The sequence below is a fragment of the Dendropsophus ebraccatus genome, chromosome 5 (assembly GCF_027789765.1).
Source record: "Dendropsophus ebraccatus isolate aDenEbr1 chromosome 5, aDenEbr1.pat, whole genome shotgun sequence".
Classification (NCBI taxonomy): domain Eukaryota; kingdom Metazoa; phylum Chordata; class Amphibia; order Anura; family Hylidae; genus Dendropsophus; species Dendropsophus ebraccatus.
The window spans coordinates 75,158,654-75,186,530 of NC_091458.1; the positions used below are offsets into that span (position 1 = coordinate 75,158,654).

Here is a 27,877-nt window from a genome sequence, read left to right on the forward strand (position 1 = left end):
TTCGTATTTCTTTTCTTTCAGTATGGTGGGAAGCAGGAGGAGATTTGTATTACTGCAGCCCTTTACTTCCTCCCTGCTGATGTCAAACTTCTGACATAAAGCAGGTAAATAGAGAGATATTAACTAAGTAACTTAGATATCTCACCGGACAAGGATTTTCAAGCAGTCTGTATGTTGAGGGAACATGCTAGTTTAGTCAGTCGTGTATTTACAGCTGTCTTGGCACTCATTCATTGTGTAGTGTGCAAAAAGAGCACGAAGCTGGATGAATGACAAGGGTTCATTTTTAAAGGTTAGTGGGTCTTAGAAGATGTTACTAAGCTGTAGCTCCTCTGTATTTGTAATATAACAGGCACCTATAACAGCTTCCTTTTTGTGAATAAACAGAAAGTAGAAGTGTGCAGCAGAAACTGCTGAGCTTATAAGGGGAATACGACACAAAGGTACTGCACATGAAGGTCTAAGAGCACAGAGAAGTTTGTATTTTACTCCTATTTTACTCCTCGGCAACATTTTTCTATTATGAAAGACATTTCTCCTGGTTTCTGTATTCATAATACGCAGGTTTAGTAAATGGCTCTTAACAACTGCCAGTATGCCTTTTTACAGCAGCCTTCACCAAAATTCATCTCAGCCAACTTTTATTTTTCAAACAGGGTTACAGTCAGGACACAGGCGATGGCCGTTTCCCCGCACACAGTACTTCCTCTGTGTCCCTGTTTGAAAGTTTCCTTTCCCTAAAAAAAAAGTTTAAATCACCCCTTTTCCCATTTTACATATGAAAAACATAAAATCCACATGTTTTATATATCAAGGCATGCGTCAATAAAAAAAAAAATAATAAAAAAAAAAGTTAGAAAGTATATGAACTGCCTATCGCTGTAATTGTACTGGCCTACAGAATCAAAATAACATCCGTTTTATTGCAAATGAACAGTGTAAGTTAAAAATTTGCCAAAAATCTGGTATGGGCAAAAGGGTGAATCAGTTCCTTCTCTACTCTAATCCCCAGGTTAGTTAGTCCCCAGTTTAGCTTGATACTGCTGCTTAGATGTTAAATCATATGTCTAGAAAGTCCATGAGAAATATTTTTTAAATGTTTTGTTTACTTAACTGCTATACACTAGGCCGCCATCTTTTTGATAACCTTTTCCTATGCTCTTATTTTTAATTATTATTTTTGCTGATCTCTTTTTTTGACAGAGTTTATCAAAGCACAATCGAAGCAATATCGGAACTGAAGGCGGTCCACCACCATTTGTGCCTTTTGGACAGGTAGGATTGCTCTCCTCTTTATTAAAAGAAAAATAAAAAGTACAGTTTGAAAACCCATAAGACATGAAAAATGAAGAAGCTGCTTTAAAAATCACAAAAACAGTATCTATTTACATGTAGCTGGGTTCTTAGGATGTGAACCCACACAGGCACACCCAACACCATCAATAGTTTGTTTGTCATTTATTTTAAACATGGCATAATGAACGGATATCTATTTCACATACTTCTGACATGTCACTATCAAGTGTTAATCAGTAAACCCCTGGGTGCTGAGACCCCCATTAAATTGCTAAAAAAGGACAAAATCGCTCTGCTTTTGAGAGTGGTGTACAACTTTGTAGAAAGACCCAAACAGATACAAAGGGGGACAGGGATCAACAGAGCACCTAAGCCCCCACTGATACATACTTTTGACAAACTGTACTATGATGAGTGCCCTTTAAGAGAGCACATTTTTTATACCGTTTTAAGCCTAATACACGACCTGTGTATTGGTTTTGCCTTAAATATTCATTTTTTTTTTTTTTTTTTGCTGGTGAAACCCACAACTATACTGCAAGAAAATGCTGTACGCTTTGTTCGGGAGAAACCAGGAATCTGTAAGAGAAAAGAGAAGATGAAGTTAGGCTTGGCAAACAACACATAAACTTTAGATGTCATTTGAACAAATTAAAACTATAGCGGACATTTGTCTTTTATGGTAGCTTCTATAGAAGGGAAAAACTGGGGTTATGCAGCATTACAAAAATATTGACAGTTTCTTATAGAGAGAGAGCACAATTCTTGTCTCCATTTTGGGTGGGGTTCTGTAACTTAAAGGAGACGTGTCACCCCTCGCACCGGGGTCACAGGCTCCCGACCCCCAGATAGATCCCCTTATACTTACCTCATGTCGCTGAGTCCCGCTGCCGGAGCCGGTCCCGGGACAGAGATATCCCGGTGAGAAGCCGGCGCGCGTGCTGTGGAGAGGGCCGGCGTCCATAGAGAATGAATGGAGCCGTGCGCGCACAGCAGAGATGAGTCCGGCTCCATTCATTCTCTATCAACGCTGGACTCTCCACAGCGCGCGCGCGCCGGCTTCTCACCGGGATATCTCAGTCCCGGGACCTGCTCCTGCAGCGGGACTCGGCGACATGAGGTAAGTATAAGGGGATCTATCTGGGGGTGGGGAGCCTGTCACCCCGGCGCGGGGGGTGACAGGTCCTCTTTAAAGAGATTGGCCACTTTATAGTAAAATAGGTCAGTGTATAGTATTAGTAAGTGTACTCACTGTATATACTGCCAGCAGCTCCCTGTGTACCTCATAAAGCTAATATCACACTCCTCTCCTCCAGGCTGAGCTGCCCTGCTCTGTGGTGTTTTGGTCCATAAGATTGCTTACATGGAGGCGCATGTGACCATGCCCCGCCCCCCAGTGCCCACCACTGAGCCTGTATGTGTCTATGGAGGACACAGGGGGCAGGGCATGGTCACATGCTCCTCCATGTCGGCCATTTTATGGACAGAAACACCACAGAGCAGGGCAGCCCAGCCTGGAGGAGGAGAGTCTGATATTAGCTCTATGAGGTACACAGGGAGCTGCTGTCAGTATATACAGTGAGTACACCTACTAATACTTTGTACTGACCTATTTTACTATAAAATGGCCAACCCCTTTAATGCAGCCGAACTGGAGACTAGTTGTTTTGTCTCTAGAAGAAACTGGCCATGTTTTGTGTTTTTTTTTTTTTTTAAGGCTTTTTTATTTATTTTTAAATTGGAAACAAAAGCCCTTTAAAATAAGCAGATCAGAGGGTTTAATCTTTACAGTAAACTCTATTCTTTGGAAGCACTGAACAGTAAATGTAATGCAACAAAAAGGGGTCAGTGGAGCCTTGGTTGCGAGAAAAAGCTAGATATCTCTGTGCTTGGTCCTCCAGGGTTGTCCAGCTCCTGCAGAACTATCACTCCAAGCCTGCCCTGGCAGCTGCACAAACTTGGGAACCACCATTCTGAATGCTTTCATAAACCGAGAGATTTCACAGGTGGAACCACCATCTGTCAAGACTTAGAATACCAATAGGTTATTTAGGAATGGGTTTAGAAGGAATGCAATGCAAATATTCTATCTATCTATCTATCTATCTATCTATCTATCTATCTATCTATATCATATTAGTTGTTCAACAGTTCAGTGTATTAATCCTGACCACTGATAACCGCCTTTTATTCCTCCCATCAGCGATGTGCATCTGTAACTTCAGTTGACAGCAGAGAACTTGATAGCCGAAAAACGCTGCAGGCTCCTAGTGCCACCAAATCTGTTGGGGAGAATGATGAGTTTGAAAAACAAAGAACTGCTGCCATTGCTGAAGTGGCGAAAAGCAAAGAGGTTTGAGTTTGTTATTTACTTGAGCAGTTAACCTTATCTAATGGATTGAATGAGCCTTCTGTAGAAACACTGTTGTTCTTCATCTGTTTATTCACTTTCCTTTCTACCCTTCTTCTGTTCTCATACAGTAAATGAGCAGGAGTATTTGCCTTCCAGCACTCAACTTCTTCATGACAGTGAAAATGTGCATTCTAAATGTATAGACCCCTGTACAGATGTGCTGATTACTAAGGAGAGTCAAAACTATTGACCTGGATTAGACAAATATTCCTGAATGTATTTAGCTATTTATACAACATTACAGAATGTTTGTGGCAGAAACATCAACATGACAGGAACATCAGTGTCAAGTCAGAAAGCCAACAAAAGCTGTAACAGGTTTTGAAGTGGTACATTTATCCTGCATAAAGAGAATGTATTATATATATTTAACTTTAGTGTAATTAAAGAAGCACTCAAATATTTTTGTTATGCAGCTAGTCAGTCAATATTTTAGAATTCAGCTTTATTACCTTATTTAGCTGTTCCTTTTTATCTGGAAATCCTTAACCCTGTTGGGGCATGTGATCTCATGGTAACCCACTGGAGACTACATGTGTTTTCTATGCTCTCAATAATATTGATAATAAAAAAAAACTGCAAGCAGTGCTCCTAGTGATCTTACCAGACTGTGGAGCAGACAACTAACCTTACCGGAACCACGCAGAGAAGGAAGGTAAGAGACATACCTTCCTCCTCTAACCTGTTGATAGTTCCCCTTTAATATTATATTATACATCATGTTTACATTGTGGTAAATGAGAGCCGCTTCATACTTACCAAGTATTTATGTCTGCCCACTGTTCTGTGCAGCAGTAATATAGCCATTTTGGGCAGCGGTGGTTATTGGCTTCCCTTCAGCAAGCACTGCTTGGTGAACATGGGCCCTTGTGTCAATGCTGTTCTACTGGTTGTTAAGGAAAATATGAAAGCCAAAACCACATCTTGTTTTCTATAAATAAGCCCTATTAATCCATGCATTAATATTCTAATTAGAATTCTGGGAAAAAACTTTGACAGAGTGATCACACTTTCTGGCATCTGTACATATGGCTAGGTTTCTAAGCCGCACAAACTTGGATCCAGTGTAAAACTCCTCTGGAAGTTTCCCAGTTTAACGCTTGTGTTATTTTATATCCTGCTATATAGTTTTCCATTTGCGTTTATTGTTATGATTCAGTTCAGAGTAGCTCATAATCGTGAACATTATATAACATATTTTTTACGGCTTGAAACATTGTCAAGACCGAAACAGCCAATGAGTAGATTAGTGTTCCGTTTTATGGAAATTAACGTTTTATTTATCAGTAGGTACAGTTCAATAAAAATATGCAGCTTCCGGGGATTTATTGCCTTCAGGATAATGGCTTAATCTTTAGGATGAGTTTAAATAGAAGTTGTTTACCTTAACGCAGCTTTTCTTATCTTCAGACCAAGACATTTGGAGGAGGTGGTAATGCTGGAAGCAATCTCAATGCCGCTGCTGGAGGGAGTCGTAATAGAGAAGTGTTCCAGAAAGAGAAGATAATCAGAAGTGAAGGTAGATCAGAAGGAGTCTATCGTGAGCTGGTAGGTTTATCCACAGAACAGAGTATTACAACAGACTTATAAAAATAGAATATCATCATGTCATCTCCATTTCTTGTTGTTTCTTAGTTTTTGTTTTGCTTTTTTTCTTTATACGGATTGAGCGTAGTTCTTGGCAGTTTTTCTGGCATCTTGAAGCTGGTTGCATCAAGCAATTGTTACATGTATTGTTATGACTTGGCTTACGCATGTTACCAGTCTGAAAATGCGCTCTTGTATTTGCATAGATGTATCTTCATTTGCATTTAAAATGAATAGGCTGCTACAAGTTTAACATAATGTAGTCGGATGTCTTTAATCTCATTAAAATAAGTTAAAAACAGTTCAGGTTTGGTTATGAACTAGAAATGATGATATTTAGGATGCGGTCATGTAGGATTCTGTCACACTGGCTGAAAATTGTGGAGCTGAAATGTTGTAGTGCCAGGGACTGGATTTTCTGCATGAATTGTAATGACCTGTAAAACACAATTATGGTCTACATACATAGCACTGAGGGATGTTAGATGAACTACTACAATCAGCTAACGGCTGCCACAGGCATTACACTTAAAAATATACAGTGCGGATTTCATGCAAGGTAAGGTTTTATACTATAAATCTACTGGTGTCAGAAAAATACTAGAGACTTGTAATTTACTTCTATTAAAAAATCTCCAGTTTTCCAGTACTTATAAGCTACTTTATGTCCTGCAGGAAGTGGTGTATTATTTCCTGTCTGGAGAGCAGGAGAGGTTTTCTATGGGGATTTGCTACTGTTCTGGACAGTTCCTGACATGGACAGAGGAGGCAGCAGAAAGCACTGTCAGACTGGAGAGACTACACCACTTCCTGCAGGATATACAGCAGCTGATAAGTACTGGAAGACTCACTATTTCTAATAGAAGTAAATTACAAATCTCTGGCCCTTTCTTGCACTAGTTGATTTGTAAAAAAAAAATGGTGAACAACCTTTAAATCCTCAGCATGAAATCTACAGCATTAGGTGTAGATTCTATGCAGAGAAACTCAATGATTACTCGCTGTGGATTTCCTTCCACACTGTATATGATATATGTAAACTTATCCACAAACTACATTACTGGCCAGAGATATGGGAGCTGGTTCTATGTGTCTATGGATGGTTTTATCCTACAACCCTAATGGCAGTGACACTCCAATTTTATAGTAAATATTGCTTGTCCTGTACAGCTTAGAAAATAGGGAGATATGAGGAGTCTGGGTATATCTAATTTAATCATATACATTTTTACTTTTAAATTATCTATATAGCAGAAGAGCTGTTGACCTGCAGTATGTGGGCAGACAAATAAAGTTTTACAAGCTTTATCCATGTGGCCTGGAAGGGTTTAAAGGGATAGAATGGTAACGTTTTTGTTACATAAACATGCCAAGACTACCTGGCAAAAACCCAGACTGTTCTTAAAGGGAATCTGTCACTAGGTGTATGCTACCTTTAGGTCAGCATAAACTAGTAATCGAAATTCTGAACAGAATAGTGTATTACTTTCATCATTCTGTTCATCCATTCTCCAGATATGCAGGAGAATGGACTTCATGCTGCGCTTTTCCTCTGCCCTCCGACTTCTGAGTGACAGCTGCCAATCAGTGACCCGTGGGCAGAGTGTGCTGTTTCTCATGAATATTGAGTACTAATGAACACATGCACATAATGGAGAGGACTAGTGTGAGGTGCTCAGAGTCCCGGTTATTCAGAAGGATATCTCTGAATGAGCTGCACAGAATAATGTAAATTATACTTCATTCTATTCAGCTTTTCTATCACTACTGTAGTTTATGCTACTCTTAGGACAGCATAATCCTACTGTCATCGTCTCTTTAACCTCCCTTGCACTGCCACAGCCTCCGTTATCCAGGTCTTTGCTGAGCATAGCCTCCTGGCACTGTGGTTGGCACAAGACACAAGAGGTGGTTGCATTGGCCAGAGAAAAGTGGTATAAATAACATGTCTGCTTCGTTCTAGGTTGCTTCACTTAAACCAAATTGAACTTTATTTTTTCTACTTTAGCACAGTAAAACTTAAAAAAAAAAAGTTTGTGTTGCCACATTCAAAACTTATGTGCATTGCCCTCCTGGGGGCTCTGTTAACCCTCCCATCTGCTGCACTGCAGTGTTGGCATCACAGGCCTCCACCAGGGTAATACCACTCCTGTGCTATGCCTACTATTGACCACAGCATCTGAATAGTTAATGAGCATTCTCCAGCAGCCCTTATGTTTTGATATATAAGTAATATTTAGAGCAGCTGTACTGGAAGGGCAGAATATTTTGCTTCAAAAACAAAATAAACCAGCATTTTGGTGACAGGTGCTCTTTAGTGTTTATATGGCACCATCATGTTTAGGCATATGTCATGAGGATTTGTTGAGTGCTTTCAGGAAAAATTGTTCCCATCATACCAGAGCAATCCAAGAAACTCCCCATTATGGGGTTTTCTGGTCCAGCTACTGCTTGCTTCTTATAAAAAACCTTTACAGCACAAGTGATGAATAGTTTCCATACAATTCCCTTTTGAGCAACAATATATCCAGGTGTACAGTACAGTACTAGTGATGCCACCTATGAAAGCATGCTTCAATTTTGAGCCACTCAGATCTGAGCTGATCTGCTGTTTCACATCTTTAGTCTATTAACATTCACTATTTAGTTGCACATAGTCATTATAAGGCTTCCCTAGTCTCCTGAATGGCAGCTCCATCCAGCTGCACACTGATATAACCACTGCTGCCATCTCCCTCTGTAAGTAACCAGAAAGTATTCCGACATACACCAGCAGTGTAGACACAAAATGTCATGTTCATTGTCTAAGATGGGTATGTGACTATTAGTAAATTCGAGTTAGGTAGCAAAACAGAAGGCTCTATGTTTTTGACAAGTTCTTTGCACTAGATTCTACTTCATTTGATAGCCTTTTTCTTCCCAGCACAACTTCCCCCATCCTACTTTTGGTCATTTCTATCAATTGTACTAATATAAAGGAGTTTTTTTTCTTCAGGCTATGTTCACACAACGTAAGTTCTGCAGGAATCACGGCCGTTGTGATTCCCACGGAACATACGTAGTGCTGCCTTCTGAGGGTTTGCCAGTTGAAGTGTATAGACATAGTATACAATCCGGCCCGGAACCCCAGCAGCGTCGTAGAAAACTGACATGTCTGTTTTTTGCAACTGCTATTCAGTGAATAGCGGCCGCAGCAAACCCTGTCAGTGCACACTATGGAGCGAGCTGCTCCGGCTGCTCGCTCCATAGTGTGCAGTGAGGCGTTATGATGCGAGCACATCAGTGCGCGCCCGCATCAGAACTCTGCGGCTGCAAAGATCATCCGGCCAGTACTGCAGTACTGTCCGGGATGATCTCTTATGTATTCTGCACATGGCTTTACAGTGCAAGTTTCTAGTTCAAAATCTCTTTGTGTGTCCAATTCATTGGTGCTTTTGTTTTAATACTCTGTTGTAGAGATTAGTGAACCGGGTTCGAGTCGATCCAAACCCAAACGTTCGGCATTTGATTAGCGGGGGCTGCTGAACCTGGATAAAGCTCTAAGGTTGTCTGGAAAACATGGATACAGCCAATTACTATATACATGATTTCCACATAGCCTTAGGGCTTTATCCAACTTCAGCAGCCACCACTAATCAAATGCCGAAAGTTCGCGTTCTGATCAACTCGAGCATGCTGGAGGTTCGCTCATCTCTACTCTGTTGTTTTCTGTGATATTCTGTCAACCAATATAATGTGTGTGTGTGTGTGTGTGTGTGTGTATATATATATATATATATATATATATATATATATATATATATATATATATACATATATATATAGATAGATATAATGTATAGTGTTAGAAAGTAGGGCAGGCTGTTTTTGTATTTCCTTATTCATCACAATAAATTTCTATAAATGTTTTTCTGAACAAATGTGTTACTTTTAGATATTTTACTTATAGTTTCACCTATATCTTGTCATCTTATTCATTAACCTCTCAGCACCTTCAGAATTCCTGCTGTTTTATATAGTACTAGTAAAGTGTTGTGTTTCTTTCTAGAAAATAGGATTAAAGAAAAAGGAATTAAGATGCAAAATATTGCAGTCTCTTGGCATTGATGCAGCACACCTTTCTTAGAACTATTTCTATGTATGTCCTAATATTTACTTGATAACCCTCTTTTCTGAACAGAGGGGTACCAGGGACTGGAGGATTCTGTAAGCTCCATGGCGACATTGTGCGAAAAGCATTACATAATGTCCCACTCAAACAAAAATTCACAACTACAATTTACATATAATTTACGTATATATATTATTTATAAATGGCATTTTTACATGTTTTTCTTTTTAAATAATAACAGCAGATGACATGCGGTAATTCTACAGCTTTTTTGTAGCTTTTTATATCATCCCAAGAGAGTTTTAGCACAAAGTAAGATTTATTCAGTGTTTTTGTGTGAACAATGGATGGAGAGCTATTGCTGTGTTCATCTTTATGTACAAAGACTGAGAAGGAGAAATGAGAAGATATAGCATTTTAGTTCTTTATTATTGAGGTCAACCTCTTCATTACCTGAGGCTCTAAAATAGCAATTCGTTTCACTTTTTCTTCATATCTTCTCATCAGTAATGTCCAGAAATGTTGCCATTGTGATGTGTCATGTGATTTAAAGGGACTTCAGGTTTTTAATATTTGTATTATAGCCTAAGGATTTTTTATAAAAGTGTGACTGGTTGAGGTCCAGTTGCTAAGGAGGTACTTGCAATACCAGTTGATGCCTCCTGCTGGCGTCCAGTAACACAACACAAGTTTTATGCCAGCTCTCCACTGGCCACCATGTAATGCCAGCGGGTGCCTGTTGTCCTCTGCTGCTTGCCTCTACTTTCCTCCTGCCATGCCCCTGCCACTGCCACTTCTGGGTCTCTGCCAAGGGGACACGTGTGCTGTTACTAAATCTTAAGAGGCTAGATGCACACTTCTGCCTGACTTATTTCTGGCAGGCACTAATTTCTGGCAGGCACTACTTATTTAAGGTTGCTCCACCCAGAATCCTGTGCCTGAGCAATATTGTCATTCTATAGTGTCCCTAGCATAGATGTTCTAAATCTTTTCCTGTGATCCCTGTATGATCCATGTCTTTCTTTTCTGATTGCTTTTGCCTTATCCTCCTGTATTGACTCTCCAGTACCTGACCCAGACTATTGACTCCACCAGTGCTTAGGCTTTGACCCTCTTGCCTGTGACTCCCCTTCACTCCTGTGCAAGCTATTACCTCTCCAGTGCTTGACCTGGACTCCTGACTATAATCTTGCGTGAATTCTCTGGTGCCATGCACTGCCACCACCTGGTCAACTGTGTATCCATTACCCACACTGGGACCATGCATGGGAGCGACCTGGTACTCTGTATCGGGGAAGTCTTATCTTACACATCCTGGAGCTGGATAAAGGGTGAAAACCTAGCGTTTACAGTGGTGACTTGGATTGCAAGCATAATTCATTCCAGGACCGTGCTTGTAATCCAAATCACTCTTAAAGCAAAGCAAATTTTCCCATAAGAAATCCTTGAAATGCAGACAATTGGTTCCACACCCCAAAATAATGATTTTTTATTCTGAATAACATGTAAAACAAATGAAACAAACATTTAGAACCAGCTGAATATGTCATATTATAAGTTACTGTACAGTATAGCAATCAGCATGTGGTGTATTACAGAGCTGTAGACCACGCTATGCAGACCTTCTGCTCCCACCCAGTACAGGGAGCTCTTAACCCAAAGCAATGTTCTTAAACCAAGTTAAAATTTTGAAAAACTATGAGCTCTTCTTGCAAAACGCTCTCAAACCATGTTACTCTTAAAGCGAGCTACCACTGTACTTTATTTCCACTCCAGGGACCAGAGCTACAGTAAATCGTTTCAGCAGCCCAGTCGGCCCACACCCATTGCCTTTTACACCACCTAATAGTAAAATGAAATAGCCATGGCGCCCAGTGGAGTAATTCCTTATATGAATTTCATTCAAGGAAATGTATGGTCACTGTATAAATGGTTAGAGATCTGTCTTATGGATCAGTTTGGTTTCTAATGATCAGGGTTTTATGATAGGTTTATTGACCTGTGATGCGTTAGATTTTAAAGAATCACTTTAAATAATAAGCTGTCTTGACTTTACAAGATACATAGGTAATAAAGATGTGATATAACTTTATTGATCTTCACCTCAGGAGCAAAACATTATTTTTTTTAAACTGTAGCTACATTGAAAGCGCTGCACAATAACGCTGATAATGTTTCGATTGGACGTGCTAGCAAAACACCATGTAATGCTTAGCCTGTACATTTCTGAAATAGATTTTCTGTTCTAACTATATAATATTTTTTTGTTTTTCAGTCATTTGATCCCAGTAGCTTTTTACAATAGGAGATATGATTTGTCACTCAGTAATGTAATTGCATTTGAAAATTGCTCTAGTCCGAACCAACTAAATAAGCAGTCTTGTAGTGCGAGGGAAAATACAGTGCTGAAGACTGCAAGATCAATATAACGTTTCCCCTTTAATGTGCAAATTTGCTAGCATGACATTAAATCTTCCCATCTTTTTTCTAAGCCCTGTACTGATTATTTTGATGTCCTTTCATGTTTTCAATAAAAAAAACTAAATTTCTATACCGACGCACTATGTACATTGTTGAATGCTCTTTTTGCTGCAGCCTTCAGGTTTTATCAGGGCACCATCACAAATAAATAATTGATCTTGTTTTTGGGATTCAGTATTTTGATACTTCATATTGCTTGGTTTAAATGCTTTGGGAAATCACTGAGATGTCTAGGATTGCAGCACTGAAGAAATTATTGCATCAAAATAGAAAATAATGCGTAACTAGTTACTAAGTTTCATTCTTATTTTAATAAATACAGGTTGATGAGAAGGCCCTGAGACACATCACTGAGATGGGCTTCAGTAAAGAAGCAGCCAGGCAGGCACTTATGGATTTCAGCAACAACTTGGAGGCAGCTTTAAATTTCCTCCTTGCTGGCAGCAAACCAAGGCCTGTTCAAGGGCCACCACCCCGAGGTATATATCACTGATTAAAATCAATAGATGATGCCTAGATGTCATAGATTCATCAGATTATGTAATTTTTGTATGCCAATTTTGATATAATGATAAAATATTAAGTATCCTGCATTCTAGCATTGAATAATATGACCATTATTTACATGACACATCTCAATGTCTAATATAACTCCATTTTCATTGCTTTCCTATTCATATTACATTGTGCTTTGGTTATAATATACAATTAATGTTCAGTTACTTATTACGTTAATGCTTGTTATATTAGAGTATGTTTACCTTAGAAAAGAGCTCCACATGTGTGGTGTCAGTATACTAAACCGAAAAATATGCCAACATATCTCGTAGTGGGTCCATTCAAGTTAATGGACTAAACATAGTGATTAGTAGACAATGTTCAGTCCATTTCATTTCCACTACATTTTTGGTTAGGAAAGAATAAAAGTATCTGCTTAGAAATAAACTGTTGGCCCTAGTATATGTTGGCATACCTTTCTGCCAGTATACTGCCATGTATGCCAAGCATGTAGAGCCATTTTCTAATGGGAATAAAGCCTTACTTGTGTTTGCTCTTAAGCATGTTCTGACCTCATGAATAGATGTTAAGGAGGGGTTCACACATAACGGAACTGCTGCGTTTCCTGTATTTTCAGTTTAAATAGGATTGCATACTCTCAGCTTAATTTTAATCCTGCTGCGAGTATGTAAACGCTGTCCCCTTTAACCCGCAGTAGCCCAGTGAATACTTTGCTGGTCCATGCTCCAGCTTGCTTCTGGGGCCCTCAGTATCCTGACCCCCGGCTCAGCCAATCAGTGCGCTGTCCCACCGCACCCACTGATTGGCTGAGCAGGACGTCAGGGAGCCTGGAGCCCCCAAAGCAAGCTTTCTGTTCAAATCAATTCTCAAAAGGTTATGAGTGAAAAGTAAGTTATAAAAGTGAAAAGGGTAGAAATCTATGACCAATTGATCAGCTGGGTGTTACTAGTTGGTGGCAAGTGCCTTTACTGCCTTACACACAGTAACTTACAACAAGATGCAGTGCCCACTATGACCCTTATTAATCTGCAGTAACATCAGTCCAGTACTTATGGCCCCTAGAGCACCAAACTGTCTAATTTGCATATTTATAAAACCTGAAGTTTAAAAATAGTGTTGACGATAAAGATGAAAAAAGTACTATTTTTTGCCTTCCCTGACCCTATGGGGACATAACAGCAGGTTAGGTCTTCTAAGCTGCTGTTAGTTTTCCTTTATGCATACACAATTTGTGTGTATATTTTTATTATGCAATAATCATATTCATGTACTGGGAGGACCTACACATTGCAGAAAAAATATTGTTGCAGACACCATTATTCTAAATAAAACATACACAAAAATGAAGCAGCGGGTTACAACAGTTGGCTGTCTTTGTGGTTCCCATAGAGAATGACCGGAGTGGCCACGCACTTCAGTATTGTGCGATCCAGTATTGTTCACCTGCACAGTTGCATCATTATTGTTTGGATGTGCTGGCTAACTTGTTTCTGGCATAAGTATTCAAGTGTTCCTTACAGCAAACCCAAAGTCCGACCATTTAAAATAATTTTGTTGTTTACCACTTAACATTTGGATTCCTGCCAGCCTCTTTAGAGAAGTCATGATTTTCTATTCATATACTATGTGGAGGTAGCAATTAAATAAAATGCCATTTTTTTACTTTTACTTTGGCAGCTAAATTTATAAAGCTTCAGAGTAAGTTTTGTTTTTTTAGCTTACTTTTCTGGTTCTTGACATGATTGTGGAGAAAGAACAAATAATATACAGTTTTATTTTATTCTTGCCAGACAGGATTTTTATATGGGGCCAACATATTCTGCAGCTCCTTGTAAAACAGGCATAATCCATTCCAATACGCAAGTTTTGAGAACTACATTGTCTTTCTTTGTATTTGTCTGCCCCACCAAGAAAAAAAAAAAAAAAAAAACACCAAACCCCAATTCATCATCCAAACAACAAGTAGGCCATCAACTTGTACCACAGATGTTTCACTAAGTGCTTACAGTATACCTAAACTTTTGACAAATCAAAGTACACATTTTAATGGGAGGTATTAAGGTGCTGGGAAATAAAGAGACAGAAGTGCCCGCAAGTGGTGTGTGGATTCGGTGAGTCTGTGAAAGGTACACTTTAAGGGAACTTTGGAGGAGTGTTTGCAATGAATGTTTTAGTTTGATATCTTGAATTAAGGGGGGGGGGGGAGATAAACATTGTGTAATAAGTCTTATGTCCTCTCTGAACAGGTAAAGGAAAAGGACGAGGAAGAACACGTGCAGAAGCAGATGATGAATTAACGAATGCTAGACCTTCTGCACCTAGTACACTATTTGACTTTCTGGAGTCCAAAATGGGAACTTTTTCAATTGAAGGTGAGTGTGATACACATTTACAGTATATAATATTTTTGACTATAAGGGGAATATCAGGTGATATCCAAAGAGAAAGGACAGGGGAGGGGATCAGGTAGTGTGTGGTTGAGTATTCAACACAGCTCTGAACAAGTCTATAAAGGGGATCTCAGGAGAACCCTATAAGCATCAGTTTCCTTAAACTGCATCCAGGGCAGCCAGGTGGAATGAAAGTGTTTGGGCTTGGCACGAACTATAGAGGTAAGACCCTCCATCTGCATCAGGTCGTTGACTTTAGGTATCCATAATGGAACGGAGGGTGGATTTTGTTGCTTCCAACACAAGGGAATGCATGCATGCTCCGAGTTTACCAGGAAACAAAGTAGTCAATGTTTGAAGGCCTCACGTGTGATCTTGCAGTGATTGAGAAGGAACAAAGCTGGGCCCATAGGCATCGTAAGACCAGTGAAGCTCTTAATAACTCTCACCACCTCAGATCAGAAATGACTAAGCTATGGACAATCCCAGAACACATGCAAGAAATTGCCTTCACCACCTCCACATTTCCAACAAGTAGGATACACCTGGGGAATAATTGTGTGCAATTTGGTAGGCACCCTATACCACTGTAAGAGAATCTTATAGCCCGCTTCTTGGAATTTGGAACTGATAGAGGACCTATGTACTAGGCAGAAGATGCGTGACCTCTGCTCCTCAGTAAGGGTCATCCCCAAGTCCGTTTCGCACTTTAGAATGTAGTCTGAGGGAGATTCTTTGGGAGTTGTGGATAATAGCTGGTAAGTAATAGTGTGTGTCAAAGAGACTTTTTTTTTTTTTCAGAGCAGAATTTATCAAAGTGAGTGTTCCGGCATAGTGTTTATGAGAGGACATGGATCTGACAGATCTGTCATTTCCGCTGAAGAGATCCAAATGTTGTCTTGCAAAAATTGCTGAGCTCTGAATTTCTCAGCAGTAACCCATTCCCAGAATACTCTGTTGGTCAGGTTGGGACTGAATTCTGGGTTCCCTAGGATCGGAGACATTGCAGATGAAGTCGGGACAAAGTGGCATCTCATCTGCCGCATGTGTGTCTCCTATTGGTGGGGTGTGTGTGTGTGTGTGTGTGTGTGTGAGAGATATTTCCTGGGCTGGCCTGTTACCTTCTCTGACTACTGCCCTGGAATCCTCCTGTGGACGGGGGCCTGGCTGGCTCCGCCTACTGACACCTCAGGTCTGCAGGTCCGTCAATGTTGTGAAGGAGAAGACCACCATAGGCGAAGTGTGTGCAAGAACTTGGAGTCCTGTCACTGCTCTCCCTGCTCCTGACAATGCCCCATTCTCCTCTCACTGCTACCCCTTCTTCTCTCACTGCTCCTAACACTGATCCCTCTGCTCCAGAAACTGCTTCTGGCATTTGGCATGTGTTGTTTTTTAAAGCGTAACTATAATTTAAGTAGCCAAAAAATGAAATTTCTTAAATAAAAAGCCCATGTGTTGCCCTTTAAAAAGAGCCCTAAACTGCCTTCCTATCTTGTGCGCTTGCTGAGAATAATAAATAAATTTTTCTCCTGGCTGAAAGTGGGTGTGGTCTACTCTTGCCTGAAAGGGGGCGTGGCCTCCCTATCTCTCTCATCTTGCTGGGTACCACCATCCACTGGCTGCTGACCAGCGCCATAGCAGATGGTATCGCACACACTGGACGGTGGGATTAGATACAGCATCATAGCAGTTGGTATCGCACACACTGGATGGTGGGATTAGATACAGCATCATAGCAGATGGTATCGCACACACTGGACGGTGGGATTAGATACAGCATCATAGCAGATGGTATCGCACACTCGGGACGGTGGGATTAGATACAGCATCATAGCAGATGGTATCGCACACACTGAACGGTGGGATTAGATATAGCATCATAGCAGATGGTATCGCACACTCGGGACGGTGGGATTGTATACAGCATCATAGCAGATGGTATCGCACACACTGGGCGGTGGGATTAGATACAGCATCATAGCAGATGGTATCACACAAACTGGATGGTGGGATTAGATACAGCATCATAGCAGATGGTATCGTACACACTGAACGGTGGGATTAGCAGCATCATAGCAGATGGTATCGCACACACTGGACAGTGGTATTAGATACAGCACCCCTGTAGGTGGTATCCCACACAGTGGGATTAGATACATGGCTGCATAACAGTAAGGTGTGGGACACTGAAGGGGAGTGGGGGCTGGGGGGGGGTTACTCTGATGCCTGATAGGAGCACATAGCAGGAGGACAGCACTGCTCTCCTGCTTACTACAGGAGAGCACCAGCACTGAAAGGGTGTCAGACTGACCGGAGGAGGAGGGAGGGGACCGGAGCGCTCCTCTGTCTGTGTGCTCGGGTGTACAGATACCAGAGCACATAAAAGCAAAGTGCAGGAATCGGGGGAGGGAACATAACAATCACAGATACTGTAGAGGAGCCAGAGCTGCGGAGGGGGCCCTCCAGTGCAGGGTGAGAGGAAGCAGGGGAGGGGCGGGAGGGGACTGGAGCTCTCGTACTTCTGTGTGCTTCGTTGTTTGACCTGTCACCAGACACCTAAGCACATGTCAGGAAGGAGAGCTGGGGTCTGCTGCTTACCACACAGCCTGGTAACAATCACCCAGCTCCAGCAGGGACAGTCCAATAAGATCCTGTCAGGCACTGAATGACTTCTTGCTATGTGCCCTGTGTCTGAATCATCCCCAGAGCACATAGCAGGCAGAGCGTGTCTCTCACCTCCTCACTGCCTGTCATGTGACTTGCCGACAATCCGTACATAACTGATGCTCAGGCACTGTATGGATTTTCAGGAGGCTGGGACAGTTTTGCACAAGTAGCAGAGGCAAACACACAGCTGAGGGGACATTCTGCTTCATAAATAAATAAAAAAAAAAATGGTTCAATTTAGGTAATTAATCTAAATTGCAAAAATTCTTATAATGGCCTAAACTAACTAAAACTAAATTGTAAAAATATTTTATAGTTGCGCTTTAAGGTAAATGGTATTTGCAGCCTCTTCCTTCCGGTGATGTGAAAGCTTTGTGTATTGGCCTCTGTTAACTAGGTATTGAATTTCCCTGGACTGGTGAAACAAATTCCCCCTACATGGATCAATAACATTCTCTGATGACTTTAACCATTGGTCGTGGGAGTAATAACGATGCACAGTTTAGGGGACACAGATTCTTGCCTTGCCTGGTGCTGACAGCCTACATTACGCCACTGGTCTGCAGGGTAATAATACTCTTCAGCATCTGCGTAGACCTGGTAGTTGTGCATGGCATACATGACGCAATGGTTGGGGGGATATTTGTATGTGGGCCAATGGGGTATGTGTGCTAGGGCTGCTTTTTAGTCCCAGTCAAGCCCTGGTACATTGTTTGTATCCAGTTGCTGCCGATGTGCCAAACAACTTATCTGAGGGACGGGGGTGCTGAGTGTCAACAATCAGCTGTTAATGGCCTGTCCAGTAAGTTTTCACTGTTAAACCCATTTTAACATAATCTTCCTGCATAAACTGCAGCAATTGCTATACTCCAGCACTCTGTATGTGATTAATTCCCCATTTGGAAAGAATGAAAGAGATTATACAGGAAATGCACATGACGGAGTGAAATATATTATCCCATCCAATGGAATTTCGACCAGTGTTATTGGATTAAATAAATGTGCGATGTCTGAAATCATTAAGTCCTGTCATTTTTACATTTGGCAGCTTAACAAACAGTTCCTTTTATGATTTTATTTTCTATTTCTCTTGTATTACACTTTTTTTTTCTTTTTACATGTAAACAGAGCGTGTTGGCTCTCTAGACTTGTGTATGTATACACAAATACAATTTTATCTGTTCTCCCAGGCAAAAATATTGCCTATAATAATTTAAGAAGTCATAAGAAGCAATGTATACCATCACAAAGACCAGTACATTCTGTTCTGGAGGTAACTGTGGTTGCTGCTGCTAAGAAACCTTACTCCTGTTCTTACCATGACTATGAATATTGTAGTAGAATGTATAGATGTGGTGTGTAATGGGTTGCTTGTGTTTCTCCCAGCTGGTAGGGTTCAGCTTGCATCCTAATTAGTTGTACTACTGTTTGATTTCACTTGGTACATTTCTCTTTATATTTATAAACCTATAATTTGGGTTATTTAGAACTCCTGCGTACTCTGTAAGGGTACACCTAAAAGAACTCAATGATTGATCTAAGAGATCTGTCAGTAACCCAAGGATTGGCTTGGAAAGATAGCCATTCAATGCGTCCAGAGATACAAGTTTCAAATTATGTTTCAGAAGTGTTAAGAAAAAATTCCCAAAACCTAGTTTGATTTTTATATTTGAGCTAATAATGGGTAATTCAGAGATATAATATGATCTCAAGTAAAATAATCAAAAATAGTTCAGAAATATTTGAAAGTTAGCTCCATGGTTTCCTTGACTGAATGGATCCTGCTTATTTCTCCATAGGAGACATTAAGAACATGTAACGCCATTATACAAAATATGTACAGTGAGCTGAAAATTATTTTTGCTTTTTGGTTTTATTCTAGAAACTTAGAAAAACTAAGAAATTAATAATTAATTTATTAGGAAAAAGAAACAGTAATGTAAGATCAATCGTAGATCAGTGCAGTCTCCGAGAGGATACCTGGTGTAGCAGAAACCTCACTCTAACCTTGAGGCTATGTTTACACACAGTAAAATAAAGCAAAACACGACAGTAAAATAGACTTTAAACTCCTTAAGGTGCGTTCACACGTAACGGATCCGCTGCCGACCTCTCACTGCGAATTCGCAGCAAGATCCGCTGCGGATGCCTGCCCTGTACACTTATGGGCAGACAGACTTGCATCGGGATGCACACGCTGTGAGTATGTCCGCAGCCTGTCCCGTTAACCCCCCAGGCCGCTGGAGCGTATACGTCACCGGGTCCCCGCTCCGTCTTGCTTCGGGTCCACGCTCAGGACATACTCACAGCGGGATGTGCATTTGTACACGGCAGGGATCCGCTGCGGATCAGTTACATGTGACCGCACCCATAGGGTGCCTTTACACAAAGAGATTTATTTGACAGCTCGTTGAAGCCAAAGCCAGGAACAGAGTTGAAGCCAAAGCCAGGAACAGACTATAAACCGAGAACATGTCATAGAGAAAAGACTGAGATTTCTCTTCTTCACAAATCCAGTCCTGATTTTGTCTTCAGAAATCTTTCATATAAATCTGTGTAAAGACACCCTAAGAGGAAACGTAGTGGATTTCACGCTGCGGGTTTGCAGCTAAATCCTCTGCCGATCCATGTAGTGGGAAGGTCTATGGGTTACATATCCGCAGCAGGATTTTCATTTCACTGTGGATATGTTAGCCCGCCCCTTTTACCCCCTCCGCTCGCAGCTCCAGCTGTATGCTTCGGGCCAGACCTTCTTACTACATGGATCCACAGCGGGTTTCGCTGCAAACCGGATCGGGCATGTGTACGGTAAGGAATAGGATTCCTCTAGCAGAATCCGCCCAAAGAATTGACATGTCAATTCTTTGGGCAGAAAGTGGATCTGTGACAGAAAATTCTGCTAGAAAATTCTGCAGTGTGGACACCAGAACAACAGAGTGGACATCCCATTTAACACATTGCTCTATTAATATTTTACGGGAGGAATTTCAAGCAGAAATTAAGAGCGGATATTTTTTAAATTCCTCGCCCATTCCTCAAGTGCGCTTATACCTTAAAGTGACTGTACCCACAATCTGACCCCCCCCCCCCCCAAACCTTTTGCACCATCAGATAGCTGCTTTTAATCCAAGATCTGTCCTGGGGTCCATTCAGTAGGTGATGCGGTTATTGTCCTAAAAAAATACTTTTAAACTGGCAGGCCCGTGCCAAATGGTCGGAGCTTACATTGCATATGCATTAGGCTGGCACAACCTCTCTGTCCCTCCTCCCCATCCTCTTCATCATTAGGAATGCTCCAGGCAGATTGCCTTCTAATCCCCACATGTGTCAGCCCGGCACATGGGCTGGATCATTAAGACACCTGTGCAATGTTCAGACAGGAGAGAATGTTCCACTGGCATTCCTAATGATGATGAAGGTGGGGAGAAGGGACAAGAGGGGTGGTGCAAAGTTAGGGCACAGATACTCCAGTTTGGCACAGGCTGCAAGTTTAAAAGTGTTTTTTTTTTAAGACAATAACTGCATCACCTGCTGAACGGACCCAGGACAGATCTTTGAGTTAAAGCAGCTTTCCGAAGGTACAAGTGGTTTTGGGGGGGGGGGCAGATTGCTGGGTACAGAGTCGCTTTAAGAGTAGGTTCACACTACATAATCCACACGGAGGAGTTCCCTCGGATTCCATCACTTGTACCCGCTCGCAGCAGTGTGCATCTCCGCCTGTGCCATAGACATTATTCTATGGCTGGGGCGATTCGGCCCTCCGCCAAATTGACATGTATTTAAAGTGACACTGTAACCTCCTTTTTGCATTCTGACATCTCTACACAGGTGTAAAGGGTAAATTGTGGTTTTCATACCTTATTTTATATCCTACCTCATGGTGCTTGTTCAAGTAAAGTCATCTTTTATGTACTGCAGATTGTGTTAAGTGGGTGAGGCCTCGCGGCATTAGCGCCACTTAGCCCCGCCCACAGCACCACAATGTGCCCCGCCCCTTGGCAGCCATTGGACCAGGCTGGCCGAATGGTCTAGACCCCACCCTCTTTACGTCGGCCAACCAATGGGCGGCAATGGGGCGGGGCCAACAGTGCCGTTTTGGGCAGGGCTAAGGGACGCTAATGTCGCGAGGCCACGCCCACTTAATGCAATCTGCAGTTGTTAAAAGGACACTTTTTACTTGAACAAGCACCATGACGTATGATATGAAATAAGGTATAAAAAACGCTAAATTTACCCTTTACACCTGTGTAGAGATGTCAGAATGCACAAAGGGGGTGACCGTGTATTTTCAGGTACATACAAGTGCGTTAGCTCTCTGAGAAAAGGCAAACTCTGTTACAGGCATTCCACATTCGTGTTCCTTGCAGAACAAGGAACATGTGAATGCTGCCTTAGGCTGGGTTCACACTACTTTTTTGCAACTTGTTTTTTTTTTTTTTTTTGCAAAAAACTGATGGAAAACTGATTTAAAAAAAACAGATGCAGTTGTGTTCATCCGTTTTGATCTGTATTTCCATTGACTTCCATTATAAAAAAAGGGATCAAAACGGATCCGTTTTTTTTTAACGGACACAAAAAATGAGGTCGACTGAAGTTTTTTTTTTGTTGTTGCAAAAAACGGATCCAAAAAACTTAGTGTAAACACAGCCTTCCTGATACTCATAGAGTTTTGTGCAATTTGTATATAAGGTACATGGAGCAGGAACATTCAGTGAAAATAATGGACAGAGGTGATGCATTATCATAGAGCAGATAGAGGTTTGTGGGGAATAAAGGCTTAGGATTTAGGGATATTTAAGCAATTTTCACTGATCTGTGTGTTTTGGATTCATGGCTCATATCAGAAGATTTCAGAGTTGAGGTTTTCGGGGCTGTTTAGGATTTACTTCATCTCACTTTATTAAACCTAAATGGAATTGCAGCTATAATTTCATTTTATTTGTTTGTTTTTTTTGTAGAAAAAAAGTTATCCGAATAGTTGTGGGAGTATAGTCAAGTCGCACTGTGTACAGCGGCAAGAGGAATAGGTTGGCAAATAGTTTTTTTTCTCCAGCACATTATTAGTGCCTGAATACACACAATGTCCAGAGAATATAATTGCCGCTGTGGACAGTCAAATTACAGCATCTAGTTTAGCTAAATGTTAAACACTGTCTGGCTGTGTTCCTTGTGAGATTAGTTTTGCCAGTCAATTTGGAGGAGTTTTTTCCCCCCATACTATTATTGACAGTCAAGCCTGTGTGAAAGATATTCTGGCTGATAGATTTTTATGCCTCTTTAATGAAATGCAAACCTCTTCTACAGCTTTATAACCACATAAACTGTGAGCTGCAAGGCAAGGAAAATGTCATGGATGATGAATATATTACTTTTTACTTCCAATGTTATATATGTGCAGTACTTGGAATATATATTTATATCTACTTGCTAGAAGCTTTCATGTGTCACTTAATCTAGACAAATGTGAAATATACGTATCTATATACCAAAGGAAAGTGTTTTGTTTCAGCGCCCACTGCACGCTACATTAACCCACCTGAGCCCTAAAACCAACAGCTTCAAAGTTTGTTTGTCATACCATGAATATTCGGGAACTTACTGGTACTGGTTTCATTAACTAAGAGAAAATAGGCTAAACCTATCTGTAGAAAGCAGCCATGGTATGGGGATAGTGGCCAGAGCATGCTTATAATGCAGACAAATACAGGTTAATGCCTTATGGCTCAGTGCTAAACCAATCATGTAAAATGTATTACATAAAAGTTACAGTAATATAGGTAAACAAGATTATTTCAGGTTAATCCTATATTACTGTCACTAACCTTGAAGAACTACAGTTTATAACTATCATAGGTTTGATAAGTCCTCACTATACAGTAGCACTGCATCCTACCACTTGTTTCCATACCTCCTAACATTTACAGGACATGTTAAAGTGTATTGTACCTGCACTTCAGGATACGTTCCCATACATGTGTACCTGAGGTGTGGCACTTTCTCTGGACAGATTTCTGCTCTGAACACTCTATCTCTAGGGCTAGTGGGTAGTGTCCATCCTCTATGATGTCTCCCATACTCTATGGAGGAGATCCTGATCCTCTATATCACACTCTTATGCTACGTTTACAGGAAACGATAATTGGCCCGATGGTACGATTAACGATGTTGGAGTAACGATTTTTTTTCATAACGATCAGTGTTTAGACGGTATGATATATCATACGGAAAAATCGTTTTGCGATCGCGCGCCCTGCGCTGCCCCGATCGCCACTCCCACTCCGGTCGCTGCGGGAGTGGTGATCGAGCCGACGCAGGGGGCTGCGGATGAGCGGGGGGCCGGGTGGGGTGACGGGCGGACGGACTTTCGCGCGACGACTGTTTACACGGAACGATCTGCGAATTTTTTGCGAACGATGATTTGATAACATGTTGATCAAAACGAACGATTTCTCGTTCGTCATTTGATCGTTCGCTGCATTTACACGTACGATTATTGTTCGAATTCGATCGTTATCGCGCAAATTTGCACGGTAATCGTTACGTGTAAACGCAGCATTAGTAACTTCCATTGCAGATTGCATAAAGAAATGCCTAATAGAATAATGCTGTGTGCAGGGCAGTTTTGTCTGGTACAAGGCTAGACATCACACCAGAAACCTAACAAACTCCCTGAAAGTCATTGGGTTCCATAAGACACTCTTTATGTAAGGCTTATGGTCCTGCCATGAGTTTCATTGTTCTTTTACTACGATAGAGCAATAGAAGTTATAACATAGTTGTGAATCGTGCACTGAGATAAGGTAAAAGAAGTTATAACCCATAGCTGCACCAGGACATTACTGAACGTCCTCGTACCGCTATGGGAGTTCAGAGCGCGGCGACCCCCCTCTGAACTGCCGCGATCCCGGGAGCCGCATGTAGCCCGGGATCGCGGCTATTAGCGGGCACGGTCCGATCGCCGTGCCCGCTAATTAAGTACTTAAAAGCAGCTGTCAAAGTTGACAGCTGCTTCTAAATACTTGCTCATCTCCATCCCTGGTGGTCTAGTGGGGCGATCCCCGCATCCATCCCAGGCCGGGGTCTGCGCCGTAATGGTGCTGATCCCGGCTCGGCATTCTATTGCTTTTGGCTGCAGCAGCCAAAAGCAATAGAACACCGATCTCATGGATTCATGCAGTATAACTATACTGCATGGATCTCTATGAGAGATCAGAGTGCATATACTAGAGGTCCCCCAGGGGGGCTTCTAGTATATGTGTAAAGTAAAAGAAAAATGTATTTTTAATAACACAAAATCCCCTCCCCTAATAAAAGTCTGAATCACCCCCCTTTCCCCATTTTATAAATAAAAATAAATAAATAAATAAACATGTTTGCTATCGCCGCGTGCGTAATCGCCTGAACTATTAATTAATCACATTCCTGATCTCACACGGTAAACGGCGTCAGAGCAAAAAAATCCCAAAGTGCTAAATTGTGCATTTTTGGTCGCATCAAATCCAGAATAATTGTAATAAAAAGCGATCAAAAAGTCATATATGCGCAATCAAGGTAACGATAGAAAGATCACATCATTGCGCAAAAAATTACACCTGACACAGCCCCATAGACCAAAGGATAAAAGCGCTATAAGCATGGGAGTGGAGCGATTTTAAGGAACATATATTTTCTTTAAAAGGTTTTAATTTTTTACAAGCCATCAAATCAAATAAAAGTTATACATGTTACATATCGTTGTAATCGTAACAACTTAAGGAACATATATAACAAGTCAGTTTTACCCTAGGGCGAACCGAGCAAAAACAACCCCCCCCCCCCCCCCCCAAATAAAAAAAAAAAAAACATTTTTTTTTTTCAATTTCACCACACAAATAATTTTTTTCTGGTTTCCCGGCACATTTTAGGCAAAAATTACATCTGCCATAGCAAAGTACAATTAGTTGCGCAAAAAATAAGGGCTCATTTGGGTCTCTAGGTGGAAAAATGCAGGCGCTATGGCCTTATATACACGAGGAGGGAAAAACGAAAGCTCAAAAATGAAAACTGGCTGTGTCCCCTAAGGGATAACATAGTTGTGATTCGTGCACTGAGATAAGGTAAAATGCTTAGCAGAGCTTTTCGCCATCTGTGTCTCTCTGCCTGCTTTTCTCTGCTTCTGGCCACTCCTAGCCACTTTGTTCTCTTTCTGGACGCAGCATGTGTTAGCTTGGCTTTCATGTAGATAAAGTACAGTGCAGTACAGGTATTCGACTGTAAATGGGTGCTCTACTTCCACATACACTTTCACACATACCTATCGCAATTAGGCCAACAGGCACCCCAAAACCAGCCCACACATCACACCAATGTATGACATACATATACACAACACAGTAACATAAAACAAAAACAGTTTGACATAAAGAAGACCTCTTCCTAATTAGATTGCCAAAAGAACCACGGAGGAGAACAATGAAATTCTGGACAGCCCAGCAGAGTTAGATGGCTTCTTCTGAGTAGGACTGTCTGGAATGATTATTTTTTAATAATCTCTTGGTCCTGTGACCAGAGGCAGGCAAACTACATTGATATAGGAAATGCTCTATTGTATTCCTTCTAGGATTGCTTATTCAACTGAAAATTGGCCCATGGAAAAGGGCCAGCGGTCACCCAACGCAAATACTTCCTCACAAGCTCATTGGATCTTTTGTGCGGCTGTAAAATCATTATCACATCCTTCTGCCTAAACAGGAGACGTGCTAATAACAGTTCATTTAACTGGCCGCAGAAAAGAAAACGATGATCCTTTGTGCAGCCAACCATGTTGTGGAAAAGGACTGCAAACTAGCGCTGATCTCGCTGATTGGGCCATATGTAAAAGGGCCCCAAGAGTTACACATAATTCATAAGCAGGGTCACATCATTACATATAATTCATACTAGGCTCAGATCACTATCTATAATTACTCACAGTTCCTAATTCTCATTATCCGCTGTTTTATATACAAACATCCCCCTCCTATTACTCTAAGTGCTGCATCTGAGCATGCCTGACCAGCGAGCTAAACTGCAGGTCATACGCGAAGGCAGTGAGCTATAAACATCACATTTTGAGCCAGTAAGTTGTGATTATGTAGGAAACTACTGAAAGGGCTGAAATACTGTATGTTGATGATTTTTATTTGTATTGTATACTTTTAACAAGATTTAAATCTTGCATACTGGAACATGTAAGTTCCAACCTGATCTGTTAATAAAATAGCCAGAAACTCCTGAATGTGCGTTTTAGTGTAGCAGCTCTATAGCTGGCTTTTATTACTGTGACTTAGAATGCTTTTCTACTGTTCTTTGCACTTTGGTTTATTTCCAGAAATAGGTAAAGTTTCAGCGAGTGGAAAACTAAAGACAATAGGATAGTGCACAACTGCCCACATGTGACATCGACAAATAATGTTTTATTCCCAGCATTAATAGCCCTTTTAGAGAAAATTGTCCTGTGTTCAGATATAGACATTTTAAGTGATTTGTTTCTGTGTAAGTGGGAACAGATGAACAATCTGTACCAGCAATTCACTTGAAAGCTAGTAATGGTGTGTAATGACATTTTATACCAGTGTCTCACCTTATGCTTTTGTTCTGCTGAAGTCCATAAACCACGGTTACAAAGAAAGGCTTTTATGCTGTACTGATTCTGTCTTTTTTGTTTTTGAAGGCTGCCTAGCACTGTGAAAATCACATCAATAGCTTAATTTGGTGTGTTGCGCATATATATATATATATATATGTGTGTGTGTATGTATGTATATATATATATACCCTAGATTAAAAGTTAGCCCCTATTCACGGCATATCATTGGGGGTCAGATCATGAGTATAAAGGGTAGCAGTGCTAGGGCGATACTCTATTGACTTTCTATGGGGCTTCAATGCTAAGCAGTGTTTGGAAGTCCCATAGAGCGACTGTGGTCGTACATGCTTTTTTTTAATTATTATTTTTTTTTTATATATAGTTCTGCCGTTTGTTTTTTTTCATTCATGGCATGTCCTGTAAGTATATCACTAAAGTCAGCATGGGAATACCCCTTTAAGTTTTTGACAATATCTTTGTTGCTTCCATGTGTACCCACAATTTTCCTTCCTCGTAATGTAATTTATTTTGTAATGTGTACCAGTCCCTCCTGCTGCAAAGCGGCATTATAACATGAGGCAGCCACCTGGAGTGATGGTGTTTCTTTTCTCTTACATGCTTCCCACTTTTTTGCTCCATTCATAACAATGGTCATTATGGCAACATAGTCAAGTTTTGTTTCATCGTACCAAAAGACATTTCTCTGAAAAAGTAAATATTTGTCCCCTGAGGAGTTGTAGTCTGTAACCTGGCTTTTTCTTGGTGATTTTGGAGCGATGCTTTAGTGGATATGTCATATACTACTA

The 27,877-nt window shown here is 41.0% G+C and overlaps 1 protein-coding gene across 1 annotated transcript in view; it reads left to right on the forward strand.

Moving 5' to 3' along the window:
• The window catches only part of TDRD3 (tudor domain containing 3), a 231,149-nt gene that overhangs the window by 168,847 nt on the left and 34,425 nt on the right, over positions 1 to 27,877 (forward strand). The window contains exons 6-10 of the mRNA XM_069972316.1: positions 1,204 to 1,275; positions 3,500 to 3,649; positions 5,120 to 5,257; positions 12,211 to 12,367; positions 14,654 to 14,779. Of these exons, the coding sequence (XP_069828417.1) occupies positions 1,204 to 1,275; positions 3,500 to 3,649; positions 5,120 to 5,257; positions 12,211 to 12,367; positions 14,654 to 14,779 (643 nt within the window). The remainder of the gene's footprint in view (positions 1 to 1,203; positions 1,276 to 3,499; positions 3,650 to 5,119; positions 5,258 to 12,210; positions 12,368 to 14,653; positions 14,780 to 27,877) is intronic.